The 27,253-nt window shown below is 32.5% G+C and overlaps 1 protein-coding gene across 2 annotated transcripts; it reads right to left on the bottom strand.

Annotated features, from left to right (window-relative positions):
- Nucleotides 1-703: 703 nt before the first annotated feature.
- On the bottom strand, nt 704-27,244 carry LOC111713446 (uncharacterized). 2 transcript variants are annotated; one of them, XM_023488298.1, is made up of 28 exons: nt 27,167-27,244; nt 25,916-25,983; nt 25,492-25,567; nt 25,039-25,213; nt 24,571-24,655; nt 22,791-22,868; nt 22,032-22,081; nt 20,611-20,656; nt 19,747-19,936; nt 19,429-19,477; nt 19,050-19,096; nt 18,041-18,144; nt 17,347-17,518; nt 16,067-16,141; nt 15,511-15,633; nt 14,472-14,577; nt 14,011-14,040; nt 11,826-11,940; nt 10,992-11,044; nt 10,651-10,704; nt 6,367-6,408; nt 5,874-5,914; nt 4,528-4,588; nt 4,130-4,182; nt 3,698-3,794; nt 3,310-3,373; nt 2,495-2,593; nt 704-1,378 (listed from the first exon to the last, which is right to left on the bottom strand). In XM_023488298.1, exons 1-28 carry the CDS (start codon nt 27,186-27,188, stop codon nt 1,313-1,315), a joined length of 2,241 nt encoding a protein of 746 aa, XP_023344066.1. In that variant the 5' UTR covers nt 27,189-27,244; the 3' UTR covers nt 704-1,312. The 2 variants fall into 2 exon arrangements, with proteins under 2 accessions (XP_023344066.1, XP_023344067.1); XM_023488299.1 differs by having other exon boundaries at nt 25,931-25,983.
- Between the last annotated feature and the right edge of the window lie 9 nt (nt 27,245-27,253).

Here is a 27,253-nt window from a genome sequence, read left to right as displayed (position 1 = left end):
AAATTCAAATTTTTGAACCTCATTTTCGCGAAAATGATCGTTCAATATTGATTAAATATACTGAGTGTCCAAACTACTTAATCATAATATCCACTGTGGAAACTTTTAATTTTAGTCCTTAATCCACTCCTTTTCTCTCTCTTTGGATATCCGTACATTTATTTCTCCAATGAGAGTGCAGGAACATAGTTTGTAAATTGTATTGACCAAGGACAGCATTGAAAATAAATTCTATCCCACTAGAGAAATCCGCAATTTTTAACAAATAAAGAATTTATTGTCGGCCATTTTGTAAATTAATTGGTAAAGAAAGATATTTAATAATACGTTTGAGATTTTTTAGTAACCAATTTTATCTAATGTATTAATAAATAAATGAGTGAGAAATTAAGTGAAGGCTCTTCCAGTCAAGAAAACGAACAAATCTGGCGTTCCTAGAATCAAATTTCTTGATCTAAATATTTGATCTCGAGACTAACATAATCTCGAGATTAGCAAAAAGAGAGGATTAAGCATTAATCTCGATATCCACTATTCTATTTTTCCCAGCTCTGTTTAATTAACTCTTTTTCAGCTTTATTCTAAAAGAACTGCAGAGTACAGCCCTTTAGTATTCATGAGACACGCAATAAAATATAATTTTCTTTTAAGAGAAGGATTAATTCAACAAAAAACAAGAAAACCTTCTTTTCCAATAAAACAATTTTGATTATATAATTCTATATTTATCGAAAGTTTTAAATTGGGTGCTAGAAAAATACCGCACAGGATAATTACACGGTTGTCATATGGCACATTACACAAATAAAACATTTAATTTCCTAATATACATACAATAGTAACAAAGTAATATAATAGTAACTAAATTTTGTTACTCGAATAAAAACAAAATTTTCTGTTTTACAAAATAAATAGGGAACTAAAAGGCCAGCCTAGCAAGTTTCCTTTGACAAAACAGTTTTGGCAGATTTTAGTTTCAGGAATCTATGATAATAATTCTTTTCACTCAAAAACTGGGGTTTGAAAGAATTGTACATTATTGAATTTAAGCTCTGCTACAATATTTAGAATAACTAAATAAATTTTCATTTATAACATGTAATATCACAGAAAAAAATGTCTGAATGCTATTTTGATCCAACACATTTGAAGTTTATGTTTCATCGATTTTTAGCTGATTGAGCTTTCATAAGTAAAACGCTGAACTACTAGTCGACCAGATATTAGAATAAAATATAAATGCTCAAAGCCAAATTGAGAAAACAAACACAACTATCATTCCGTATTCTCCTTCAAAAATAATCGTGAATAATTAACAATCATTTCTGAGAACTTCACAGTCGGTGCAGCAGAACTGAACTGGACACTGTATCTTTACCTGTAAAACAAAGAGTATATAAATAGACCATCCTCTGAATATTCTTTACTAAAGGGACCTAAAACATTATTACAAGAATTTCTCCATTTCCTAACTGGGTTACCCTCTCTGAAAAGCTTTGTTTTTCAATTAAAAACACGTTGTTATTGATTAGGTTGGCATTTTAAGGGTACTGTTGTAAATTGGGCATGGCCATCTTAAATCACGACAGTCCATTTACTCACATTGACAAAAACGGACTAAACTTACACAGTACATCACCTACAGTCTCTTGACTAAACACACAAAGATTTTCCAAGCTTTTGGGAAATTAATGAATAATGGATCTTCAGGTTTTACTCTTGAAGGGACTGTCGACATAATTTCAAGGAACGGCCTCCATTCAAAATAATGGAATGTTCAATTCACAACGATACCCTTTAAACCTCAATCTGAGTAACGATGAGTATTGTGGACAATTTTTTTTAGAATTCATTTTAGACATAAAAAACAATTCTAGGGCATAATTTCGACGTTCAAAAAATGACTTTAAGTGGGTGCGTTTTCAGAATCGGGGTTTTAAAAATTATTAAATAAAGACGACAAAAAAGTGAACAAAATTCTACATTAAACCAATTAGTTGTTTAGAAACAGGTTGAAAAAATAAAAATTAACTCCTATCATCGAAAATAAGAAATCTTATTCCATCATCAGTTTCTATAATCTCTCATTACTCACAAAACTTTTCTTCAGATTTTCTGGATTTTTTTTTGAAATGACGACATTTGGAGAAGTTGTAGAAATCTGCGAACAAATTCATAGGAAAAAAATTCCATTTAATGATTAAAACCAAATAATTGGTTCTAACTTTGATTTATTGAAAAATTTCTTATTAGTTTATTGTATAATTTTTTGTTTATTTTTCATAGTCGTAACTTAATAATTAAAAAAACTATTCTGAAAAAGTACCCAACCAAGTTGATGATTTTGAACGTCGACTTTACGCTCAAACTCGGTAATTATACATCATGGAAACGTTTGATATGTCTCAAATGAACCCTAAAAAGTTTTCCACAATACTGATTCAGTTTAACCTTCAAAGATTACCGATCACTCCCTTTAAAAATAAAGACTTACTTCTAAACATTCCGTATGAAACTTTCGGTTGCAGAGGATACAAAGAAGATTAGATGAGACGAGATTTCCATACCTCGCCACTTCGTGGCAGATCTCGCACTGAAAAACAATAACATCCATTTTAAAATTTACAACATTTGGATTTTTCATCCTGGAAATTCAGATTTTATTTATCTAGGCCGTTTGTACAAAGTACAAAACTTTTAATTGTGACAAATATTATAACTTAATTCTACAAGAGACCAATTGATTTGATAACACACCTTGACCTACCATATTTGAGTCTATGTATATTGTATGTACTTAAATTATGGATGATTAAAAAATTAAAAAGCATTAATAATATTAGTTACGATCAATCCTGTAATTACTAAAAATCAGAATTGAACACTCTTCCATTTAAGATTTAATGAATTATTATAACTCAGTTTTGAGCTCAGAGTGATTCCACTGGTGGGGGTCAAGCCTAAAACGATCCATCATGGACCTTACTGTGCATTGTACATTGACTAGAATCCTAATGGTCCTATCAGTACCAAGAGTATGTTAAAATATTGCGATTTTATAACTAAAGGAAAAATATTAAAATAAAAAAACAAGCACGCAATCAACCATCATTCTTTGGAAGTTAATCGTAAAGAAAATATATGATATATTGTAGAGGATGAAATCCCCGAAAGAGGATTATAAAATCCGCAAATCAGTGGAGTCGGATCTTGGAACCAGAGAAGACCTACTCAACTTCCTCTCCTTTTATACACTCATTATTTATCATGTAATTATATTTAGAAGCAATAAATGTACTTATAAAATACCTTCTTAGAATCATCCAACCATGCTCTAGATGTAAACTTCTTCTTAGGAACTTCATTCGCAAACCTAGGCATATATTTAAATTTGAAAATGAGATAAAATAAAATAGATTGAAGGCGAGCATGCTCGATTAACAACAGTACCCATATTAACATTATCAACGGACAACCCTGCATTCGATGAAATAAGGGTCGGTGCTCCTAGCCCCCAAAATGTATCCATCAACTCAATCAAATCAAATCAAATCAAATCAAATCAAATCAAATCAACTCAAATCAACTCAAATCAAATCAAATCAAATCAACTCAAATCAAATCAAATCAAATCAAATCAAATCAAATCAAATCAAATCAAATCAAATCAAATCAAATCAAATCAAATCTAATCTACCTGCAGTATTTTGAGAACTCGCACAACGCGTGTTCAACAAGTTTGCAGTTTATTTTCAAGGGAGGTGGTATGCTGAGTGATGAATATTTACTGTCCGCTAAATAAAATATTTATGAACATTGAACAATCTGTTTACAATCCTGAATAATTGTTTACACAACTCGCCGGAACCGTGTGTGAATCTAGGGAATAAGCATTGTTCTCCATCTCCATCTATGGAGACCTAGGGGTTAATTTAATCCCTCTTTAGTTCAGGGATCAAGCATTCATGCTCATATTAAAAGTGCCTAGATTGGATATCAAAATCAAGTGTTTAAATTTAACGATACTCCAAACAAAAGTTCAACTCTCATCTATGATTTATACACATAGTAATATGTAAACCAGATAGAAAAGAGTTATCAATTAATCTGTTCAGCGTTTATCAATTACCTTGCTTTATGATTACAGTAAGTTTCTTCAGGAGGGAGAATTGCTCACTTGAACTAAACAAAACACAAAATTATACGTTCTACATCAATATAAATACTAAGCTTGTCTGTCAGTTTGTTTGTATCAAATAAACGTCAAAACGGCTGAAGGTGAATAGATACCAGAATTACAAAAAATTGCGTCCAAATAATTTTGAAATCCACGAAAACAATTTAGTATTTCTGCAAAAAATATTATTATTGGTTCTAGTCTAGGTTTAACTATTTCAAGTTAAAAGGGTTGACTTTTATAGAGTAAGTTTCGAGGAAAAGCTGGGTCCCTAGGCTAGTTAGAATAGAATAAATTTTATTTTTGAATAATCTAAAATGTTTGCCGGCATGAAAGCAGCAATGTCCTACCTACACTTGAAGATATACATCAATCCTTTACAAGCTCCGGGACCAAGTTCAGCCCAGTCGTCTAGAATTATTCATAATTAAAAAAACGATAAAAAAAACAAAAAAAACCCAAACAACTTGATAATTTTTTTTTTTAAATTGTCTTATTTGATCAAAAGTAAAACAAGAAACTTCGAATACAATTTTATTATGTTAACTAATGTAACTGAACTGAACATTAAACAAACAGTCTCCCACCATCCGGAGATAATTAAGCTCAAAGGGACTGTAGACGTAACTTCAATCGGTTCTCAATTTATTGAATGGGTTGTCCGATTTTCGACGGTATAACTATACTTTAACCAACTTTGTCTTAGCAAAAATAAAGGATTTATCTCTTTTTCTGATCATAAAATAAATTATTTTGTAAATTGCAGTTCTCTTTATAAGTCGATTGCAGATTTGTGCAACTGAAAAGAAGGAAGGTTTCGAATTCCAAATATAAATAAGAAACCTTCCTCATAGATATTCAGATAAAGGTCTACAGAGTACCGATGTGAATCGGACAAACCCCAATTAAATAGTGGGTCACTTAAAATTACGTTTCCAGTCCTTTTTAAAACAGTCCAACCATCTGGAGAATTGCAATATTTTTGCTTAATGGATCCTAAAAATATTTGGGTATCCACACTCAACACTCCACAGTCTGGATCCACATTCAACACTCCACAGTCCGGAACCACGCTCAACACTCCACAGTCCGGATCCACACTCAACACTCCACAGTCCGGATCCACACTCAACACTCCACAGTCCGGATCCACATTCAACACTCCACAGGTCCGGATCCACATTCAACACTCCACAGTTCGGATCCACACTCAACACTCCACAGTCCGGATCCACACTCAACACTCCACAGTCCGGATCCACACTCAGCACTCCACAGTCCGGATCCACATTCAACACTCCACAGGTCCGGATCCACATTCAACACTCCACAGTTCGGATCCACACTCAACACTCCACAGTCCTCCACACTCAACACTCAACGGGGCCAGATCAACACTCAACACTCTACGGGTCCGGATCAAAATGCGTAAGTAAAAACCAATTTTTACAACAATAAAAACATTAAACCAATGCTCATCCCTTCTTGAAGCTTTATGGAAACAATTTATTTAGTGCCACTAATTATTTTAACTAAATTTTTTTCTTGAAAATAAATACTTGAAATACTAAAGCACTTGTTAATCAAAAACAACCCATATCATTTCACAGTTATCACAAATCAAAATCAAAAATGTGGTAGCTTTTCCTTCATCCCATTTATCTTATTATTATTATCATTATAATTATTTCGTTACCTAAGGAGTTCACTGTGATAACGCTGGCTTCTGTGAGGTCACTGAAATAATAACATGCGATACGTATTAAGCAATACGCATGCAATGCAATGGACATGTATCAATTTTAGGCTGATTTTAAAACATGCAAGATAAAGCTTATCAAAAGTTTAGCAAAATTCATAGATTTCTATTATAAACGTTGTTTTTTTATATTTTAAAATTACTTTCAAAAATGTTTATTCTAAAAGAGTAAAATTGCAAATAAAGTCTGCGATGGTTGATTTTTATTCTCAATTCTATTAAGTTTCCTACTAAAATAAAATTGCGGTTATACTTACTCATAAAGGATGAGAATTGGCAACTGTAAAGATTTTTTCTTTTTTTTTCTGACATTTCTCTGTGGCATTTTTTAATGCTGAAACCCAAATTCAACCTTTAAATCAATATATTTTGAGAATATCAGTTAATTTAATGGTAACCAACCCTGCAGTATAATTTCATTATAACTTACCATAGGATTTGCCAGGCAAAGAAGGACCCCACATTGGGAATGCTAAAATAACATTTTGTTACAATTTTCAATACTTGGCCACAAGATTATTTTCAAGATTATGCCCCCAGAAAAAAACATTTAAATGCATTATGAAATTAGTTATATTTTTAGCCAATAGTTATGAATTTATTATATACATTTTCCAAAAAAAGAGGTTTAAAAATGCATAGGGTAGGGTATATAAAAAGGATGTAAAACCATATTTAACATATTATTATTTGTTAAAAACATATTGTTACCGTTATTTAGAATTGTCGTAGGAGGCTGATTTTTTGCATGCAAACTTGGAATTATGTATATTACATGCTTTTTTGGTTTCGAAGGAATCTGAACAAAAGTGCGTGCGCGCACGCGCTTTTTGTGAAAAAATGAGACTTTTTTGACAGTAAATCAACGTTAACTTCAATAATTGCACTTGAAAAAAATTTGCGCTTAAAAATTCACCTCCAAAGGTTTAAATATCCGCGTGCGCGCCCAATAAAAAAAAATATCTTTGAATACTTATCTGGCTAAGTTTGGTGTAAGTTAGAATAACAGTTGCATGCGATACATCAAACTATAGCAAAATTGGGAAAAAGAATTCATTTCCGAGGTCAAAATAGACATTGGAGCATTCTGACCGGCGCGCTAGTAGCCAACCATTACATTATTGGTCATCTTAGAACATTTTTCACATGTTTTTTATGTCGATTTATAAGTAATTTGGCACGAGGAATTCATTTTTGAGGTCAAAATAAATATTCGAGCATTCTGACCGGCGCGCTAGTAGCCGGCAGTTACATTATGGGTCATCTTCCCATATATTTACATGCTGTATGTCGATTTATAGGTTATTGGGCACGAGGAATTTATTTCTGAGGTCAAATTTAATATTGGAGCATTCTGACCAGTGTGCTAGTAGCCAACAATTACAGTATGGGTCATCTTAGTACATTTTTTACTTGTTGTATGTCGATTTATAGGTAATTTTGCATGAGGAATTCATTTCTGAGGTCAAAATAAATATTCGACCATTCTGACCGGCGTGCTAGTAGCCGGCAGTTGCATAATGGGTCATCTTTCCAAATATTTACATGTTGTATGTCTTTTATTAGGTAATTTGACACAAGAAATTACTTTCCGAGGTCAAATTCAATATTGGAGCATTCTGACCGGCGCGCTAGTAAACAGCAGTTCCATTATGGATCATCTTCCCACATATTTTACATGTTGTATGTCGATTTATAGGTAATTGGGCACAAGGATCCATTTCTTAGTAAAAACTTTTGTAAAACTACTCTGATTGACGAACTAGCAGCCAGCAGTCACTTTTAGGGTCATCCTGTCATATGTTTTGCATATAGTATGTCGATTCTGGGGTACTAGAAACAACAATTTTCTTTCTTAGGTAAAAAAATTAAGTTTCGGGACTCTGATTGGCGTGCTGCTGGCCATAGGGTAATTATGGGTTCAACCTATTATAGTTTTTCATGTTGTGTGTAATTTTATAGGTATTTAGATCAGAGAAATCCATTCCTGTGCACAAAACTAATTTTTAAAAACAATGGTAAGAAGAAGAATGATATTAGAAATGAATCATTTTTCCAACGTTTGTCCAGGTTGTATATCAGAGTTTAGGTATTAGACCAGAGGAATCCATCTACGTTGAGTAAATCACAAGCATAGCATTCTGACCTATTATGTGGGTTATCCTACCAAATTCCAGGACATACCACAAATCGTCTTTAAATTGGTCAAATCTAGAAGTATGTAAAGAAAAGATTAAATATATGAGGCTGGAACAACAAGTAAATAGCAGATATATAGATTAATAGCTTTTTTTTACCAAACAAAATTAATGAAAACTAGCCCGCGACATCATCTCGAAAATGAAATGATGTAAACCAAACAAAAAACGCAAATAAAATAGGAACTGTTAACAATTAATGTGTTTAACTTTTGTTACATGTATATATATGGGAAACTATGAACCAAAATTACCCTATGGCCAGCAGCGCTCCGATCAGAGTCCTGAAACTTAATTTGTTTTTACCTAAGAAAGAGAATCGTTGTTTCTAGTACCCCAGAATCGACATACTACATGCAAAACATATGACAGGATGACCCTAAAGGTGACTGCTGGCTGCTAGCACGTCGATCAGAGTAGTCTTACAGAATTTTTTACTAATAAATGGATCCTTGTGCCCAATTACCTATAAATCGACATAAAACATGCAAAATATGTGGGAAGATGACCCATAATGGAACTGCTGGTTACTAGCGTGCCGGTCAGAATGCTCCAATATTAAATTTGACCTCAGAAATAAATTCCTCATGCCCAATAACCTATAAATCGACATACAACATCTAAATATGTGGGAAGATGACCCATAATGTAACTGCCGGCTACCAGTGCGCAGGTCAGAATGCTCAAATATTTATTTTAACCTCAGAAATGAATTCCTCATGCCAAATTACCTATAAATCGACATCCCACATGTTAAAAATGTACTTAGATGACCCATAATGTAATTGTTGGCTACTAGCGCGCTGGTCAGAATGTTACAATAATAAATTTTACCTCAGAAATGAATTCCTCGTGCCCAATAACCTTTGAATAGACATACAACAATTAAATATGTGGGAAGATGACCCATCATGTAACTGCTGGTTACTAGCGCGCCAGTCAGAATGCTCTAACATTTATTTTGACCTCAGAAATGAATTCCTTGTGCCAAATTACCTATAAATCGACATACAACATGTAAAAATTGTTCTAAGATGACCCATAATGTAATGGTTGGCTACTGGTGCGCCGGTCAGAATGCTCCAATGTCTATTTTGACCTCAGAAATGAATTCCTTGTCTCAATTTTGGAGGTGAATTTTTTAGCGCATATTTGTTTCAAGTGTGTCAGGAAAATTGTTCAAGTGCAATTATTGAAGTTAACATTGATTTACTGTCAAAAAAGTCGCATTTTCTCACAAAAAGCGCGCGCGCGCGCACTTTTGTTCAGATTCCTGCGAAACCAAAAAATCCATGAAATATACATAATTCTGAGTTTGCATGCAAAAAATCAGCTTCCTATGACAATTCTAAGTTATTTTAAACACTGTTTAAATTTTTCGGAGAGTAATACGTTTCATGCCCCCCCCCCCTTTGATCAACACAAACTAGATACAAGTTTGATCAACCAAAACAAGATAAAATTTGTTCAACACAAACTAGATACAAATTTGATCAATACAAAAATTAGATACAAATTTGATCAACGCAAACTAGATACAAATTTGATCAACACAAGCTGGATACAAATTTGATCAACACAAACTGGATGCAAATTTGATCAACACAAACTAGATACAAATTTGATCAACCCAAACTGGATACAATTTGATCAACCCAAACTGAATACAAAGATCAAAACAAACTAGATACAAATTTGATCAACCCAAACTAGATACAAATTTGATCAACACAAACTGGATACAAATTTAATCAACACAAACTGGATACAAATTTGATCAACACAAACTGGATACAAATTTGATCAACACAAACTAGATACAAATTTTATCAACACAAACTGGATACAAATTTGATCAACACAAACTGGATACAAATTTTATCAACACAAACTAGATACAAATTTGATCAACACAAACTAGATACAAATTTGATCAACACAAACTGGATACAAATTTGATCAACACAAACTGGATACAAATTTGATCAACACAAACTAGATACAAATTTGATCAATACAAAAGTTAGATACAAATTTGATCAACGTAAACTAGATACAAATTTGATCAACACAAACTGGATACAAATTTGATCAACACAAAGTGGATACAAATTTGATCAACACAAACTAGATATAAATTTGATCAATTCAAAAGTTAGATACAAATTTGATCAACGCAAACTAGATACAAATTTGATCAACACAAACTATATACAAATTTAATCAACACAAACTAGATACAAATTTGATCAACACAAACTAGATACAAGCTTGATCAACCCAAACTGAATACAAAGATCAAAACAAACTAGATACAAATTTGATCAACCCAAACTAGATACAAATTTGATCAACACAAACCAGATACAAATTTAATCAACACAAACTAGATACAAATAACAGATTGTCCTATACATTCTTAATATTATGAGAAGAGGTCGGGGAGGAGAGATAACAAGAGGGTGGCAAATTTCAAGAAATAAATAGAAAATTTTTATTTTATTTTATCTCCTTACCTTTTTATCACAGCGAAACACTCTTCTAGGACTGAACTACTCCTGAGCTGATCACTAATGAATAAAATTGTATCATAATCTTTTCCATCTTCAAATCAGATAATAATAATTGCAATATTGCCATCTATTGCAGTCTTTTAATGTTACCGTTTCTTTAAGCGATACGTTTCTGGTAAAATCATGAATAGATATAAGTAGCATTCTTTGCACTAACTTTTATAAATATTGGGAATATATTAAAATATGAATATTATGAATATTAAGGGCAGGGTAGGAAAAAAATAATGATTTTGATAGAAAATATTTATCTCTGAAAAAGGTAATGATTTAACATGACTTACCAGAGCTTAAGAATATTTTTCTGACAAAAACAGACAGTCTGCATATACCTCTCCTGAAAGAAACATAGTGCAGAATTTTGCAGATAATCAAAATTATTAATCTAGAACCAAGTTCAAGGGGACGCAATTAGAACTAAGGAGGCCATCTTCTTTTTATCGAATTGTAACTGAACAAATTTACACCAAAATACAACTTACACCATTTTACAGCACTTGGCACACCAACAAATAGTCACGATTGGTTCTTCGGAGGTTAATGCCAAATTCGGAACTTTTGTATTGTATTGTTAATCTCAAAAGCTTTCTCGATATCCAATGTGGTCATTTTTAAATTTGAGGATAAATGCTTGATTCCTTTATTTAAGTAATCCCTGTATGACCACCATGGGATATCAAAGAGGGATTCATTTGTCCGAAGGCCTGCATAAGATGGAGATCAGAGATCAATGTTTGATTCTGAGTTTCACGACACAAAAGTTCTAACTTCTGGTCACGTCAGCTTTGGGAGGGAAAAGAAAGATATTCAGAAAGCAATTTATTATCAAAACCTTTGATTTAAGCGATACCTCTTTTTATAAAATTATTTATATTTAGAAAAATCTTGTAATGCAAATTATTGTTTAATTAAAAAAGATATTCCTAAAATTAAAGTTTTATAATCAAATTCAATTTCATTTTAAAAATTGTTTTCTTTAAATCTTCCTTTTCACATAGAAAACGTTTGAAGTTTTAGATTAAAATTTGTACTGCATAGCAAATTTAGGAGGTTCATGACGGCCGGTGGTTCCGTCCCTAGTCAGCCAGAAGTGCCAAGAAGATATAAAGTCAACTTACCCAACCCATGTTTTGATGAACGGAAGTAAATACAGGAAACCCATTGTCCATCTCATTCTTCACAAACTCAAGGAACTCATCAGCCTTAGCAAGATCAGGTATACCGACAGGACATCTGATAATCAATTAATTAATAGACCAGCTCTGCAACCTATCAATCAGATAGTAAAAATCAATCAACAAACCAATATTACATTAGATTAAATAAACAAACAATCAATTAACCAACTAGCATTACAACCAATCAAATAATAAAGTCAATTAATTAAACAACCAACATTACAAACAATCAAATAAAAAGTGAAAACCTTTTGATCAACCAAACAGCACTACAACCAATAAATCAAATAATAGTATATTATGCGTATGAAGAAACAATTTTATACCACATTCTTGGAGGATTTAAATACATTCCCAGAATTACATTGTTAACTCTTATTTTAACCTGAAAGGACCAGGAATTTGTAATAACAATTGTAATAATAGAGGTAAAGGATACTAACTTTGCACCTGTATTCTTTTAATCAAAAAGAAACAGGAAAAATGCCCAATTCTTTACCCTTATCAGGGGCGTAGATAGGGGACGGGGGCATAAAAGGTATTCATTCGTATAAATATTTTTTTCATGTCCATCTATAATACTTACAGGGTGGCCAAAACTTTTTTGAACACATCCGTACAAAAATCCGTACATTTTCAGAAGAAATCCGTACAATCCGTACAATTTTAGGGTTAAAAAAAAATCAATCCGTACAATCCGTACATTTTGGCCACCCTGTACTTACTTAATTTTAGGTATTTCAGAATTTTAGACCATGAAAATAAAGCCTAAAAAAGATAGATTGAGCATGCGAGATATGCCTTGTAAGACATAAGGACTTTTTAGTCCTTATGGAGATAAGAGATAGAATTTAAAGAATTTGAGCCGAGGTTTAAATCTGACAAAACCCGATTTAAATTAAGCGCCAGCTTAAATCTTGAAACATTTGGTACAATTTTAAGTGGAACCAACCATATTTAAACCGCTGAAAAGTTTTTATTTTCTTTGCGTTTGACAAATGAACTTCGAGAGGGGGGGTTTAAAGTGATAAGAGTTTTTTCTATATAAAATGGTGCATTTGGGATATTTTAGTCTTTTAAGGTGACCCCTAATTAATGGTATGGTTTAAAACAATCCGAATTTATTATTTTCTTTGTACTAGCGAAATGATATCTGAATGGGGGTATTTATTTATTTTGGAATTCTTGGCGCCCCTTTCAAGGAAAATGGAGCATTTTGGATTTTTAACCTATCGAAGACAATTCTTACAGAATGATGTGGTTTTAAAAATGAAAAATTTATATATAAATTATCTTTTGTTAAAAAACTAAATAAGTTAAGTGTGGGGTGTTCACTGATATTGAATTTCTAGGATTTCCTTTCATTGCATTTTGGATCTTTAATCCTTTGAAAATTCTTCCAACAAGATGTAGATCAAACAGTTCCCCTGATGAAAGTTGACTTTTTAGTACCTGAACCATATCGGGCAAATCTTGCATGCTGAATCTATTTTGTTAGGCATTTTTGTTATGGCCTATCATTCTGACAGACCCAAATTCTTAAAATATGCATGATATATTAACATATTTGGAAACGTAGTAAATCCAATAAGTATGTGGTACAAAAAATAATCAAAAGCAATTAGCAACCAACCAGTATTCAACCAGTCAATCAAATAGTAAAAAATCAATCATTCAATAAATCGAATAATAAAAATCAATTAATTAACCATAAATCAAATAATAAAAACCAATTAATAAACCACCCAAACGCTACAACCAATCAGTCACATTTAAAAAAATCAATTATTTAATCAACCAATCAACATTATCACCAATTAATTAAAGTCAAACATCCAAACATCAAAGCACTCATCTCAAAATAATCACATTATAATAACATTCAAGGGAAGTATATTTTTGTATTTCTTTCTGAAAATTAAATCTATATTAAATTAGCTATAAAAAGTCCAAAAGTTTCCTGTCCACTTTTTTTACAACATCTGTTCAGTAATACAAAAAATAAATTAAGTTTACATTTAACAATATAACAAAACAAAAATTTAATTCATTCAATCAAAAAATCAATTAATCAAAGTCCAAGTATTATTCTACACAATAAACATGCTTCTAAATGTTTTCCTACCTTATAAAAGTTTCTACTTTGTTCATCAGTCTAAAGAAAAAAAATGAGGTAAACTTTTAAAGTATAAATTATTTTTAATACTATCGCCAAATTCATATTTCCACAAGTGTGAAACATTAGAGAAATTGCTCTGATTCAATTCTCTCAGGAGTTTTACAATTGATGCTGAAACCATCCCCCTCCCTCGCAAATTTAGTATTTAAAATTTGACAGGGGTAAATGTTTTGATGAAAAAATATACTCGCCCCTTTAGAATTATTTACGGGGTTATTCCGTAAATTAGGAAAATGGTTAAAAAAGACCTGGAAAACTAGGCCTTTAATGCACAATTTTTTATTTTCCCCTAGAGCACCAAAAATAATTCCGCAAGAGTGGTTGATAAGAATAATAAATAAAATTTATAAATATGATTGATAAATGATAATTACTACATAAATGATATAATTATTGAATTCCGTTACCTGTAAGTTATACTCTTAAACAGGACTGAAGACAGAGCCTCTGATCTGGGTTTCGAGGCGAGAAGAAGGGGAAGGATCTGTTCTCTCAGGAACTGGGTTCCCCGGTCTTAAAAATTTGCAAGGATTAAAGAGAAAGAAGCTACCAGTTTAAGAGATTTTCCATTTGATATAAGCAGGCCTGAAGCACAAGGGTACCTTTATACCTTTAACAAACGGAAAAAACCGTTTATTTTTAAATCTTAAATTCACTGGATATTCATAATTATTGAATATAATATACTCTGTATATTAATGTGATGTATGCAACCATATGAATATCATGACAACAATCGGAAATGTTCTTATATACTCCGCCAGGAGTCCTGAAAATAATCCTAACATAAACATAAACCAGAACTGTGCAAAGAATAAAGAAAAAAATAAATTTTATGATTTTTTATAAACAGATAAAATTAAATTTTATTTTTTTTAAATGCGTAATTCTTGATTTCTGAGCAGAACAAAAACTTTTTTATTTTTTATTTTTAACAACAATAATAAGCCTGACCACGTTCCGTTAAACTATCTAGTTAAACATAAGATCGCTTGAACATGCCCAACTCAAGAGCTAACAAGAGGGCTCTTCCCCTTAGTTGTACAAATGGGAACATGTACAATTGTTCATTTTAAATTAGAGAAATACCATTTGGGAACTATCCACCTAGTAATTTTCAACTAGGGAAGGCAATTTAAGGAAAACACATATTTATGTACTTTGCTTGTCTGTCTTTCTATCTGTCTGTTTGTTTGTATCCAATAAACGTCAAAACGATGTGGCAACCCATATGAATCCCAGGGAATGTTTTAGACCGTCAAAATTAAACAATTTTGACCGAAAAAAAGAGACCATTATTTTTGAAAGAAAACCCCGCCAATTTGATCAGAAAATCCGCCAAAATGTTACTAAAAAAGGCCCCTTTTAAAGCAACCGAAGCGCTCTAAAAGCCTACTGACAAATACTTAAAGTTCACTGGTATCAATCTATATTTTAAATATTTACCTAGTTCTCGAGCAAGGTTTGTGAATTTGTGGTGTTTAAATATAGGATCCGTTCCCGGATCCTCCTTTCCTTCTCGCCGGTATTCCCACCTTATTTGCCGTTCCACAAGGAATTTCAGGAACGCTGAAAAAAATAATTTTAACTTAATGTTCATTCTCTTCAGAGAAAGAGAAATGGGTATGATAAAGGGACTCTAATCGTAATTTTAAGAGGCACTCTATTCAAAGATTTCATTGCCCGATTTACAATGGTACCCTTTAAAGCTTTCTCATCCAAATATGAATTAGATATTTATGCTTTTGTTTATTTTAATTTTGTTGTTTCTCTGCATGAGTAACTTGCGCATTTCTTGCAAATAAAAGAAAACTTGAGAACTTTAACGAAGATATCTTCCACATTTTATTAGAAAACGGTATCAAAAGGGTACCGTTGTAAATCGTGCTATGCTATCTTAGCAAGGAATGTCTTAAAATTAAACTTTTAAACTCATAATAGACACGTCAAATGCATAATGATAGCAGTTAGTGTTTTATTAATAACCTTCCCTAAAAAGTACCTGCTATCATACTCAAGGTGTTCGTGTCCTTAAACTCCTTGACAGCAGGAACAGCGTCCGCCAGAGCAGCACCATCTTTTACAAAATAAAACAGCTAAAGAATTCTACAAAATTATAATTTTTCGACATTCAGATACGTAGTAAACATTTAATAAGATTTTTTTTTAAATCAAGTATTTTTATTTGGAACTAATAGAAAAAATATTTGGTGAAAATTTAACGTTAAATTCTCCTGGTATCTCGTGTGTTTCCTCGTGACACTTTAACTAACCCCTCCCAGCCCTGTGAAATTCTTAAAAATATTTGAGTACTAAAATTCCAGAATTCATTTTAAGGTGACAATAGTAGTCGGCGTTTTTGTCAATACAATGAATATGACTTTTCGATTTAAGTTTTGACTTCTAACGAGCTTTTTTTCAAATTACAAGTTTACCAGTAAACAAAGAGAAGATGTATTCATACTGTTTGAGAGCTTGGTATTTTGTGACTTACATTCTAGTATGCATTGAGAAGCTACATAATTGTACAATAAGACCAGGGAGTAAGGAATAGAAGGGAGAGACAACTGACGCGGTTCGCCCTACCATATGATTATACATGCTTTGCAGACGGTACTCCATTTTATATCGAGCTGTTTGGTTTCTTTAGTAGGGCCCAACAGGAAAAATATGTATTGGCAAAACTGGTCAAAGAAAATTGAGCCAATACCTATTTTTCCTGTGGGGCCCTACTAAAGAAACCAAACAGCTCGATATAAAATGGAGTACCGTCTGCAAAGCATGTATAATCATATGGTAGGGCGAACCGCGTCAGTTGTCTCTCCCTTCTATTCCTTACTCCCTGAATAAGACCCATAAATTGGATTCAAGATCTGGGAAAAATCTAAATTTCAAAAATATGTTAACTTCGGAAAAAATCATATGCGAAAGGAATTGGAAATATACATTTTTTGTGGATTTGATGTTGTTTAAAGCAAATCTTATAACCGGTACCTTAAAAATAAACTTATTGCGTTAAGTAAGTGTTCACGTAAATTGTACAATACGCAATTTTTATGTTTTATGTTAATGGGACTATTTAAAATTGCAACTTGAGTGTAACAGCGGTTTCCCTTAACACAGTTTTCCCCACTGCACTGAATGATTGTGAAAAAAACGAATTAGCGAAGTGTCCAGTAAAACTATTTGCTTTGTAAAAACATCAAATACACTTGAGTATTGCTATAATGTCTACCTATTCCATTGTTTTCTGGTTATCACTGTACAATAATTCAAACATACCCTTTTCTGTTAGACCCAGGGAGGTAAGAACTGTCTTCACAGATATCTGTTTCTTGGGACCCGATGAAGAGTTTTGTTTAATCTTCTTTGGGAGATCAAGGGATGCGGTTTTCGAGGATTTACAGAAGAAACTTGTATCGATCGAGATATTCCAACTGAGAAAGTTCAGGTACTGAAACAAAACAGAGTTAGTCCTTTGGCACTCTTTCTGGACTGTATAAATTCTTCATGCAGTGGTGCATATTTTTCAGAAATGATTTAGGATGATTTGAAAAAATAAAAAATTTAAAAATCGGACATCAAAAGGCAAGTTCTTATTCTTTTATTTTATACCCAAAAATTCAATTATTTTCCCCAATCCAGAAACAAAAAAGCTAAAAAATTATTTTCAAATGGGGGGGGGGTTTTGATTTTTTTCAAGAAAATATACACTCCCGTCTTCAAATATGAAGGACCAAGTCCAAAATGCTGTCTCATTTATTATTGGCTTCCTTAAACAATATTAACCCTATCTCTGCTGGGGTACTTGAAAACCAGGATATGTTACAATTTGAAAACAAATCCGTACAATCCGTACAATTTTAGGGCTAAAAATAAAACAATCCGTACAATCCGTACATTTTGGCCACCCAGAATACGGTTCATGAAAAATAATCTTTTTTTCAAGAATTTTTTTTTTTCGCTATGAAATTACCTTTGTTGAGAAAGACCCGACCTCCACAGAGTAGACGTTGTCCTCGACATGAAGGAGGGTACAGATCTGTTTACAGGTCAATTTATTATACTTTTTCTCATACCCTGAATTAAAACATCTTAGAAACAGGGGTCCATATAATTCCATCTAATACAATCCCAAATGTTGATTGATTGATGTTAGGGGCAGAAATTTGCCATGTTGGTGTTGTAAACGATTGGAAGTATGATGTCAAGTTGTAGAAAAAATTCCATACTGCAAAATGTGAACGGAAATGTGAGTGTTTAGTTTTCTTTATATCATAATTATCTCTTATTCTGATTACTGATATTTACATCTTTTGACACCCCAAATGCAGTACATATTTCTTAAGTGTAGTACATGTACACAAAAAAATTGTCAAAGCTCTCAATGACACAGAACATGTATTTTCATGCCTCTACATGTACTAATAATCCAGATCCCCTTGGGATCAGAAATGGAATTATATGGGCCACTGTTTAAAATAAGAACAAAAAAGTTTAATTCTTAGATATTAGGAATTTAAAATAAATACATATATAAGTTTAATTATGATTTTAAAATTGTGGAACATATTCAGTAATCTTTGGTCATTTTCTTACGTCGACTTTATAAGGAGTGATTAGGATCCAGATCAATTGGATCTGCTACATTTTGGCTTCCTGGATCCGAATCCAGATCCACGGATTTGAATCCAAGGTGATGTCTACCAAAACACCAAAAAACACAAATCTCTTGAATAATTAATTCATCGGGTTATAGCATAAAAATAAGCAAAAAATAGAAATGTTCAAAAAAATAAGTAATTTTGAAGATATGTCAACGACATGGATCCAAATCCACATCAAACTGAAATAGGTACTAAGCACTGTTTTTACTTTTAGGATAAAAGTACACTTAACAAATCCGAATTGGTAGAATGCACAACTTCAAACTAGAAAATATATTTTTTTTTTTTATATCATCATTAATAAACCAATAAACTTACTTTCAATCGGTCCAACTTTAGGATAAAAGTTCTCGCCGACCGATCCACTGAAAAACAAAATTGATTATTTGATTGATTTGGAAGTTGAGGATTAAAACATAAATCTTGAAAGAGATTTCGATATTTCTGAAAAAAAATAATATATAAGTTTTCTTCAAAGATAAACGGAAAAATAACATTGAAATAAATATTTGATTATCAAAGTTTTTTTATCAAGGGAAAATCTTTAATGGTATTTAGGAAATCATTTTATTTGCAGTAAAGGGTAATTCAAAAGAAACATTATCAAAATTTCAAAAAATGATTAAGAGGAAATACCGAATATTTGCTTACTAAATGTACATGCATTAATTAATTAAACTATCTACAAATCTTTTACCAGAAATACATTGTCTTGGTTTGGATTTCCTGAAGAGAGCAGAACACACCTAAAAACAGTTAAATTAATGAAATTTTTTATTTCGGGTATGATTTAGGAAAAATATTGATACAAAAATCAGGGCAAATTGAAGATTTTAATCAGACGACTTTACAATCTAATTCTCAAATATGATAAATGAAACTATAATAACAAAATAGCCCTAGTTCTGCTAATTCCAAAAGGTGGTCTGCCTTTATTGTGCTTTTAAAATTACCAGAGATATATATATCTAAAGTCGTCTGATTAACTGGTCTTCTTGGTTTTGACTGTAGTTACCTTTTTCATCAAAAACTTTAACGTCCGAAAAAACGGCTGAGTTCGGAGAAGGACGAGTTCTAGCTTGTCTGTGAGGAACTAGGAAGGACCTAGGACCAGCCACATCCACACGAACTCTCTTCTGCTCCTTCTTCACGATTCCAGAGATATAGTCAACTTCACAGCTTCTTGACAGCTTCCTTGGGGATAACTAGAGAATGAAAGATTAGTTTGAGACACAAATTTATGAATGATTACTTTGCGAAGCATGTTTAGAGGGTGATAACTTGGATACGCATGTACAGGGATGAATACTTTGTGACGCATGTTTAGGGGTGATATCTTTGGAACGCATATTTACAATGACCAGCTGAAGAGCCCAGCATTATCCGTGGAAAAAAAATTTGAGTAAAATATATATTTTTTTAAATCGAGAAAAAATGTTTTCGATTTTTTTAGCCTAGGTATATTCCTAGAGAACGATTTTTGGACCCCCCCCCCCTCCTATAAATTTTGTACATGGATCTTAAATGGCATGAATCTTAAATATAAGACATGTGGCCACAGCGCTTGGCCCCCTAGCCTGTCCTAGCCGCAGCGCTCGGCCCAGAAAGTGTCTTAACTAACCTAACCCGTGGCCGCAGTGCTCGGCCCCCTAGCCCATCCTAGCCGCTGCCAAAGGGTGTTTTAAACACGTCACAATTTATACAGCAATAAAATGGAAGAATAATCTGTATTTTATACATCAGATATATATATATATTCAAACATTTATATGAGCAAGAGCTTTGTTATAGATTTATATTAATTTTGTTTTTAAAACAATTAAAGTTTCATATTTTGGAAAATATTTATGTATAAATATCAATAAGTTAAAAAAATTACCCTTTCCAGCTTTATGTAAGCTTCTTTCATGTTCATGTTCACGTTCCTGAATAAACAAATATCAGTTTGTGTGACAACTCACGGCTTCCTGAATCCTGATGACTAATGAGTGATACACGTCACACGTGTTGAGCTTAGTTGTACTGAACTGTAAAACCAGTTTGAGAGTAAACAATCAGCCTTCCCGGGTGGCCAGTCTACCCGGGCGCGGGCGTTACATTTGGTCTGGGTGAGTGATACATGTGAAATCCATGTAACAAAATTGATAGGAGGGGGAAGGGGGGGGGTAAAAAAATCGTATATTAGGAAATTACCACTGGTTATGTACAAAATTGATAGAAAGGGGGGGGGGTCCAAAAATTGTTTACTTTGACGGACCCAAATCATGCACATTATCATTGTTATTGAAATTGTTACAATTTTTTGTTTCTATCAATTTTGGACACAACCAGCGGTGATTTCCTAATATACGATTTTTTGACCCCCCCCCCTTTCCCCTCCTATCAATTTTGTACATGGATTTCACATGTAACACTCACCCGGACCAAATCAAATATGGCGGTTTTTAGTCAATGAATATTTTTTCTAGCACCAAGTGAAAACCTCTCATGATGTTTTCTTTGAACATTTTTCTTATCTTGCTGATTGATGGACACCAACAAGAAGTTTGTAGCAGCACTTAAGTTAACAATTTATTGCCTTTTGAACTTTGACATTTTGGCTTGGTTGAAAGTTGATATCGAGATTAAAAGTAAAGGAAATAGATTTTTGCTTCCACATTTATGTTCTAAAAAGTTCAAATGTAAATTGCCCAAACTGACAAAAAAAGGTTTTTCTCTCACAGATAGAAAAACTCGGGATTGGAAATTAATTTCGAAAAATTTTATATCCTTTTCAGTCCTTAAAGAATGGTGGTATTGTCAAAACTGTTCAAACTGTCCAAAAAGTTCAAATACCAGATACAAAACAAAACAAAAAACTATACAAAGCATCTTCACATGAACAGTAGCAATTTTCCTCTCTAACTCAACTTTTATTCATATAAATATATTGGTATATATATATGTATAACCCTGCAATTAAAGAATTTAAAATTTTCTCAATTAAGATCCTTATTGGTGCGTAATTTGACAACTACTAGAATATTGATACCCCTTTTGGAGTTTACTCTCAGAACTTACAATATATCTTCGAGACAACTTTCTCCTTTTCTTGTGCTACAAAGTACAAACCTCTAATTGGTGTTTACTTCTATTGATCAGAGATTTAAAAATCAAATTTACATCAGAGCTCTGCACTGGTACAATTTAAACAATTTTTTAACTTTTCACTTTCAAAACAATTTTCTTCTACAAAGGCATCAAAATAACAAAGGTGACCTGATATTCTAGTCATTTCATACTTTTTAAAATAACACTTACTTCGTTTGATCCTCTAAGATTGTAATACTTTCCCCAGAAAGAGCAGAACTCTAAAAGAAAGAAAAAAGAAATAAAAATGATCAAGAGAAGAAAAATTTGGCAAGATAAATCTGTTCCCAAACTGTTTCGTCTGTTCCAAAGGATTATCCAAAATCAGTTCTTATAATTCTGAGTAATGTTGGAGGAGTCAATTTGTATTCACTTTTAAAGAGTTAAAGGGACTGTAAGCGTAATTTCAAGTGACCCTACATGCAGTAATGGCCATGCCCGATTCACTATGGAACCATTTAAAGCTTTGTGTTTAAGTTTGTGTTTGTGATCAAGTGTGAATTAACTGATAATAACTTTGAAATCTAATTATCTTCAATCACGGTTTAAAATGACTTCGAATAAATCTAGAAATTTAAAAAATACATTTTATAACAAAAATTGGACTTAAAAAGTATAACAAATTATTAAACATTTAAAAAAGAAAGAAAAGGTTTGAAAAAAAATTAATATGGTCAACCTTGAGGTGTAGTGTTTGAACAGAGACTGAATAAAATATACGAGATTCCATAATCTATAACCAGAAGGGGGTTGACCGACAGTATTAAAGAAAGGAGGGAATGGGGGCGGGACATTTCCTAGCTGTGATTTAGCTGCCGACTTCCTTGTCTTTATAGCCTGGGAAATCGCAGGGAAATCATAGCTAAAGAATGTTTAACTAATCGGAAAAAAGCAAAAATATTTAATATGAGGTTGAGAAAAACTCTTTACCGATCGACTCGGGGTACCGGAGTACAGAGGATTGCGTATAAAGCGTCCCAGTCCATTAACAGCTACAGGCTCCAATACCTAGAAATAAATTATTGTTATGTGTTGTTGTTGTCGCATTCACAGCGAGGGAGGGAAGGCAAGCCGCACCCGGCCATGTAGCCATATATGATTCAACGACATGGGGTCAAAAACACCAGTCGCGATAAAAGGTCAAACGACAAAGGGTAAACCGACATAGGTCAAAAAGTGCCTGAAACGGGCAAAATTTCATTTTGACTATTTTTTGGTTAATTTAAACTATTGTTTTTATTATACTAGTAGCCGCAGTGCTCGGCCTCCTATAGCCTGTCCTAGCCATAGCGCTCAGCCCAGAAATTGTCTTAACCTAACCGAACCCTGAAATAATACAGATTTTATGCTATGTTTTATGTTCATTTGAACAACTAGCCTGTCCTAGCCGCAGCGCTTGGCCCAGAAATAGTCTTAATCGCACGCAAAACTGCGTTATTTCTGGGAAAGAGTGAATTTCTCTCTAACCATCAATCCCATTTTTTTGAGAAAATAAAAATCAGCAGGTATATGTACACAAGATTTTTAAGCATTAAAAGTAAAGACATTTTTCCGGAAGTGTCGCAGAATATTTACGCTTTTTCGGAATATTGATTAATTTAAAAATACGCTTCGTTGGGTGGCTTCTACTATGTGATTCCGTCTGATCAAAGGTTATTACGCTCTTGTTAAGTACAGGGTACGTCCCACATTATATTGGATCATTAACAGGTTCAAATTATGATTTTCGGGACTAATCCGAAAATTTAAGTAGAATGAATAATTTGAAAATATGCTTGCAGAAAATACTAGGGTTTTTAGAGAATTACGTGTGTATTTGGGAGGAAAGGCTTGGAGATAATCGAATATGATATGGGACGCTCTGTAGGTTGGTTGAGATGAGAGTGCGACTGCGGCATTTAGATTTGTGCATTATTAATTTTTAAATTTTCCATTTTTAGCCCAGATAAATAAAAATTTGCACATTGTGGTTTTTTTTAGTAACACCCTTTAGTACTAAAAATTCGGATTTATTTTATCCCTCATTGCCAGACGCAGATCACTCCCTTTAAATAGGCGAAAAACACATCGGATATTATCTTACTGAAAACCTTCTTCTTCAAACTTTTATTAAAAAACAATTCAGCGTTGTTTACAAAAAGGACGATCAATAATAACAAAGTTAACAAATGGCTTTTCGCTATATACTCTCTACTTGATCATGAATATATATTATTTGAGATCTGAAATATCAACAGATCCGTTACGAAAGACATGTAATTTAATATATTGATCAGAAAACATGACAATAAAAAGATTAGGCTCTCATTATTGTTTTGACATAACAATTTAGTTTTGCAAATAAATTATCAAGTACAAATAGGTGGCAACAGAGAAATGGACCAATTATAGACGACGTCACAAGTGTCAAATATAACAAGGAAAACGAAATTTTCTCACATTAGTTGACATGTTTTCAAAGATTACATAAAACAGTGCAAAGACAGAAAATAAAAAAACACAAAATTGCACTTATTTTTCCATAAGAAAAGCACTATATTCCAAAATTATCACTATTAATATTAAGTTTGTCGGACACAAAAACTAAGTTGACACTTGTGACGTAAGAATACAGCTGTCCTAAGAGTGTACAAGTTCTATGTTGCTATCTAATGTATTAGACTCTATTTGAGTTTTGGTATTTAATGTTTTTAGATTTTTTAAAACCTACCTCACCCCCTTTTACATTCTTTTCCTCTAGAATTTCTACATCAGAATCAGAATCATCGTAAGCCATACTCGCAGCATTAGGACTCCTATAGAAATTAAAATATGAATTACTAAGCTAGAAGGACGCTTTCATCCCTTTTCAAGTAACAATTATAGCTTTGAATTGCTAGCTTTTCTTCCTAATACTAACAAAAACAAATTTCGCATTCCTTTCTGTTGGATTGGAGGATTTCAAAAGTAATAAATGCTGACATTCTTACCGGCAATAGAATATCAAAAAGAATAGAAGTCGAGATTTTCTCCAGGCAAAAGTTCAATTTCGACCAGCTGAAAACATTCTTTCGGGAGCAACCCCCCCCCCCCCCTTCCTGTATGGAAAAATGTTTGGCGTAAGTTGGGATAATCTCAACTTAAAGCTGCTTTAATTTGAATCTAATGAATTTATCAGAAACACTTATTAATGTCTTACTTGACTAAAGCAGATGGCAGACTAGACGTAGAATACAAAACTTGGTTAAGATCTGTTTCTAGAGATTCAAGAACATCATTAGATCTCGGCTCAAATATCTGTACAGAGGATACTTCAGAAGAATCAGAGGCCCAGTCATCATCAGAGTCCGAGACCTCGCCAACAGTTTCAGCCTCTGGATGAACAGGACACTCATCAGTATCAAGAGTTACAAATGTTTTACAAAAAATCCACAATCTGTGTACGCTGTAACGCACAATCTGGGTATTATTTGCATTAAAATTAATGCTCATCAAATGCTTAAAAAATAATAAATTTACTCTATCGACATGAGAATTAGTGAATAATAAACCTTTTTACTAAATTGTGATTTAAAAACACTGTGCTCATTGCTGAAGTTACTTTGATCAACTTTAAAGGGTTTGATTAAACATTTATCATTTATCTATTTACTTTTGTTGGGTGCCATTTTTAATTTCTTCTTCACATTCTCCTGTCCCTCTCTCATATCTCGCTGTCTCTTACCACTCTAAAAACATAATGTAGCGCTCACAAGATTCCAAGAGAAAAACATGTTCATGTGAACAATGATAATGATAAAACTTTGGAAGATTATTCTTAGAAAAATCTTAATAACAGGATAATCAGATCAAAAGGTTAAATCTTTCATGTAGCATAAAATAAATAATTCAAAAAATTAGTATTTTAAAATAGAATATTTATTTGATTTCCATCCCGGGATTTATGATATTAAATTTTTTTATTTCACAAAACAAATAGTTTTCTTAAACAATTCTTTTTAAAAACGAAAAACAATGGATTTTTTTCTAAACCCTTGAAAATGTACTATAACCGATTCTTTAATGGAAAATTATACCTTTAGAATTCCTACCTTCAATTTAGGAACCAGAACTATATCGCCAAAAACCGGTGGTTTGGAGAAAACTAAAAATAAAAAAATATTTATTAAGGTAAGCAGAGGTGCAAAATATTTCATTTAATTTTGAGAGAATTTTTACTCCACATTTTTTAAATAAGTAACATTTTAAACCAGCAAAGCAGGTTTCCCATTTTATTTTTATTTTCATTTTTAATCAAGATCTGAAAGAAACGGAAAAAGTAAAAATCCCTTCCCTTTCGAAAATGATTTTTTTTCTCCCAGAAGTTCTACATATTTTTTATGGTTTTATTCCTTGGGAGAAAATAAATGATTTATGGTGGAAAATCAATGATTTATTGGGTAAAAAGTATCAACAAGAATAAAAAAGTTTTTTTTTTACTTCATTCCCCCCCCCCTCCCATTATCGAAAATATACACCCCTGGTGCAAAGAAGTCAAATCCGAGTTATTAAATAAATTTCAGGGCCCGTAGACGTGAAATATAGGGTGTGTATTGTATTTATTTCAGGGCCCGTAGACGTGAAATATGGGGTGTGTATGGCCCGTAGACGTGATATCACTATCAGGCTAATTAAGTTTATTTTTCTTGATGCTTTAAAATGTCCGATTATGTCACATTTCAGAGAGTACATTTGGATTTTTTTTTTATTAAACGCGTTTACAGAAGTTTCCGAAAATGTTGCTAGAAGAGGGGCGCGAAGTTTTGAGCTACAGAAGAGAAAGCTTAAGGTAGCTTAAGTTAAAACTAGAAAACAGTCGCTTTAGTCAAAGGTGAAACTATTGAAAAACTCGAATCCTTTTTGCACCAGCAAAATATAATACAGTAGCAAATTAGACGAAACATTTGTAAAAGAAGAACATAAAAAAATATAAATTCTTTCAGTAAGTACAAATTAACAGGTCGTACCTTCCATTTCTACGTTTTTCAATACTTTAAAAATTGTTTTATTTAGGGCTAAAAGACTACATTTTTGAATGCTCTAGCAAATACCTTTCCAGAAGGCCACTATTTACTCATTTTCAACAATGGCATTTTACGAATAAAAAGTCTATGAACCCAGTGTATTCAAGACGGATTTTTTTTTATACCCATGTTTGTTAAATCTGACGAATTTGCTTTATACAAAAAAATTACGGTTAAAAATTATAAAAAAAATCTCCGTTTTTAATTAATTAAATTAACTGAATAGTTTCTCCCTTAATACAGTCCAAGCCTAGTTCTCTGTACCTTTTGAGTTCGGAGAAGCCATTATATATCAGACTCAAGTTCTCAGTTAATTCATTGTAGAAAACAAATCTGAAAACTTGACAACTA

Source organism: Eurytemora carolleeae, unplaced genomic scaffold (genome assembly GCF_000591075.1).
Source record: "Eurytemora carolleeae unplaced genomic scaffold, Eaff_2.0 scaffold1427, whole genome shotgun sequence".
Lineage (NCBI taxonomy): Eukaryota > Metazoa > Arthropoda > Copepoda > Calanoida > Temoridae > Eurytemora > Eurytemora carolleeae.
Note: the sequence above shows the minus strand (reverse complement) of the source record. Positions and strands in the feature narration are given on the sequence as shown.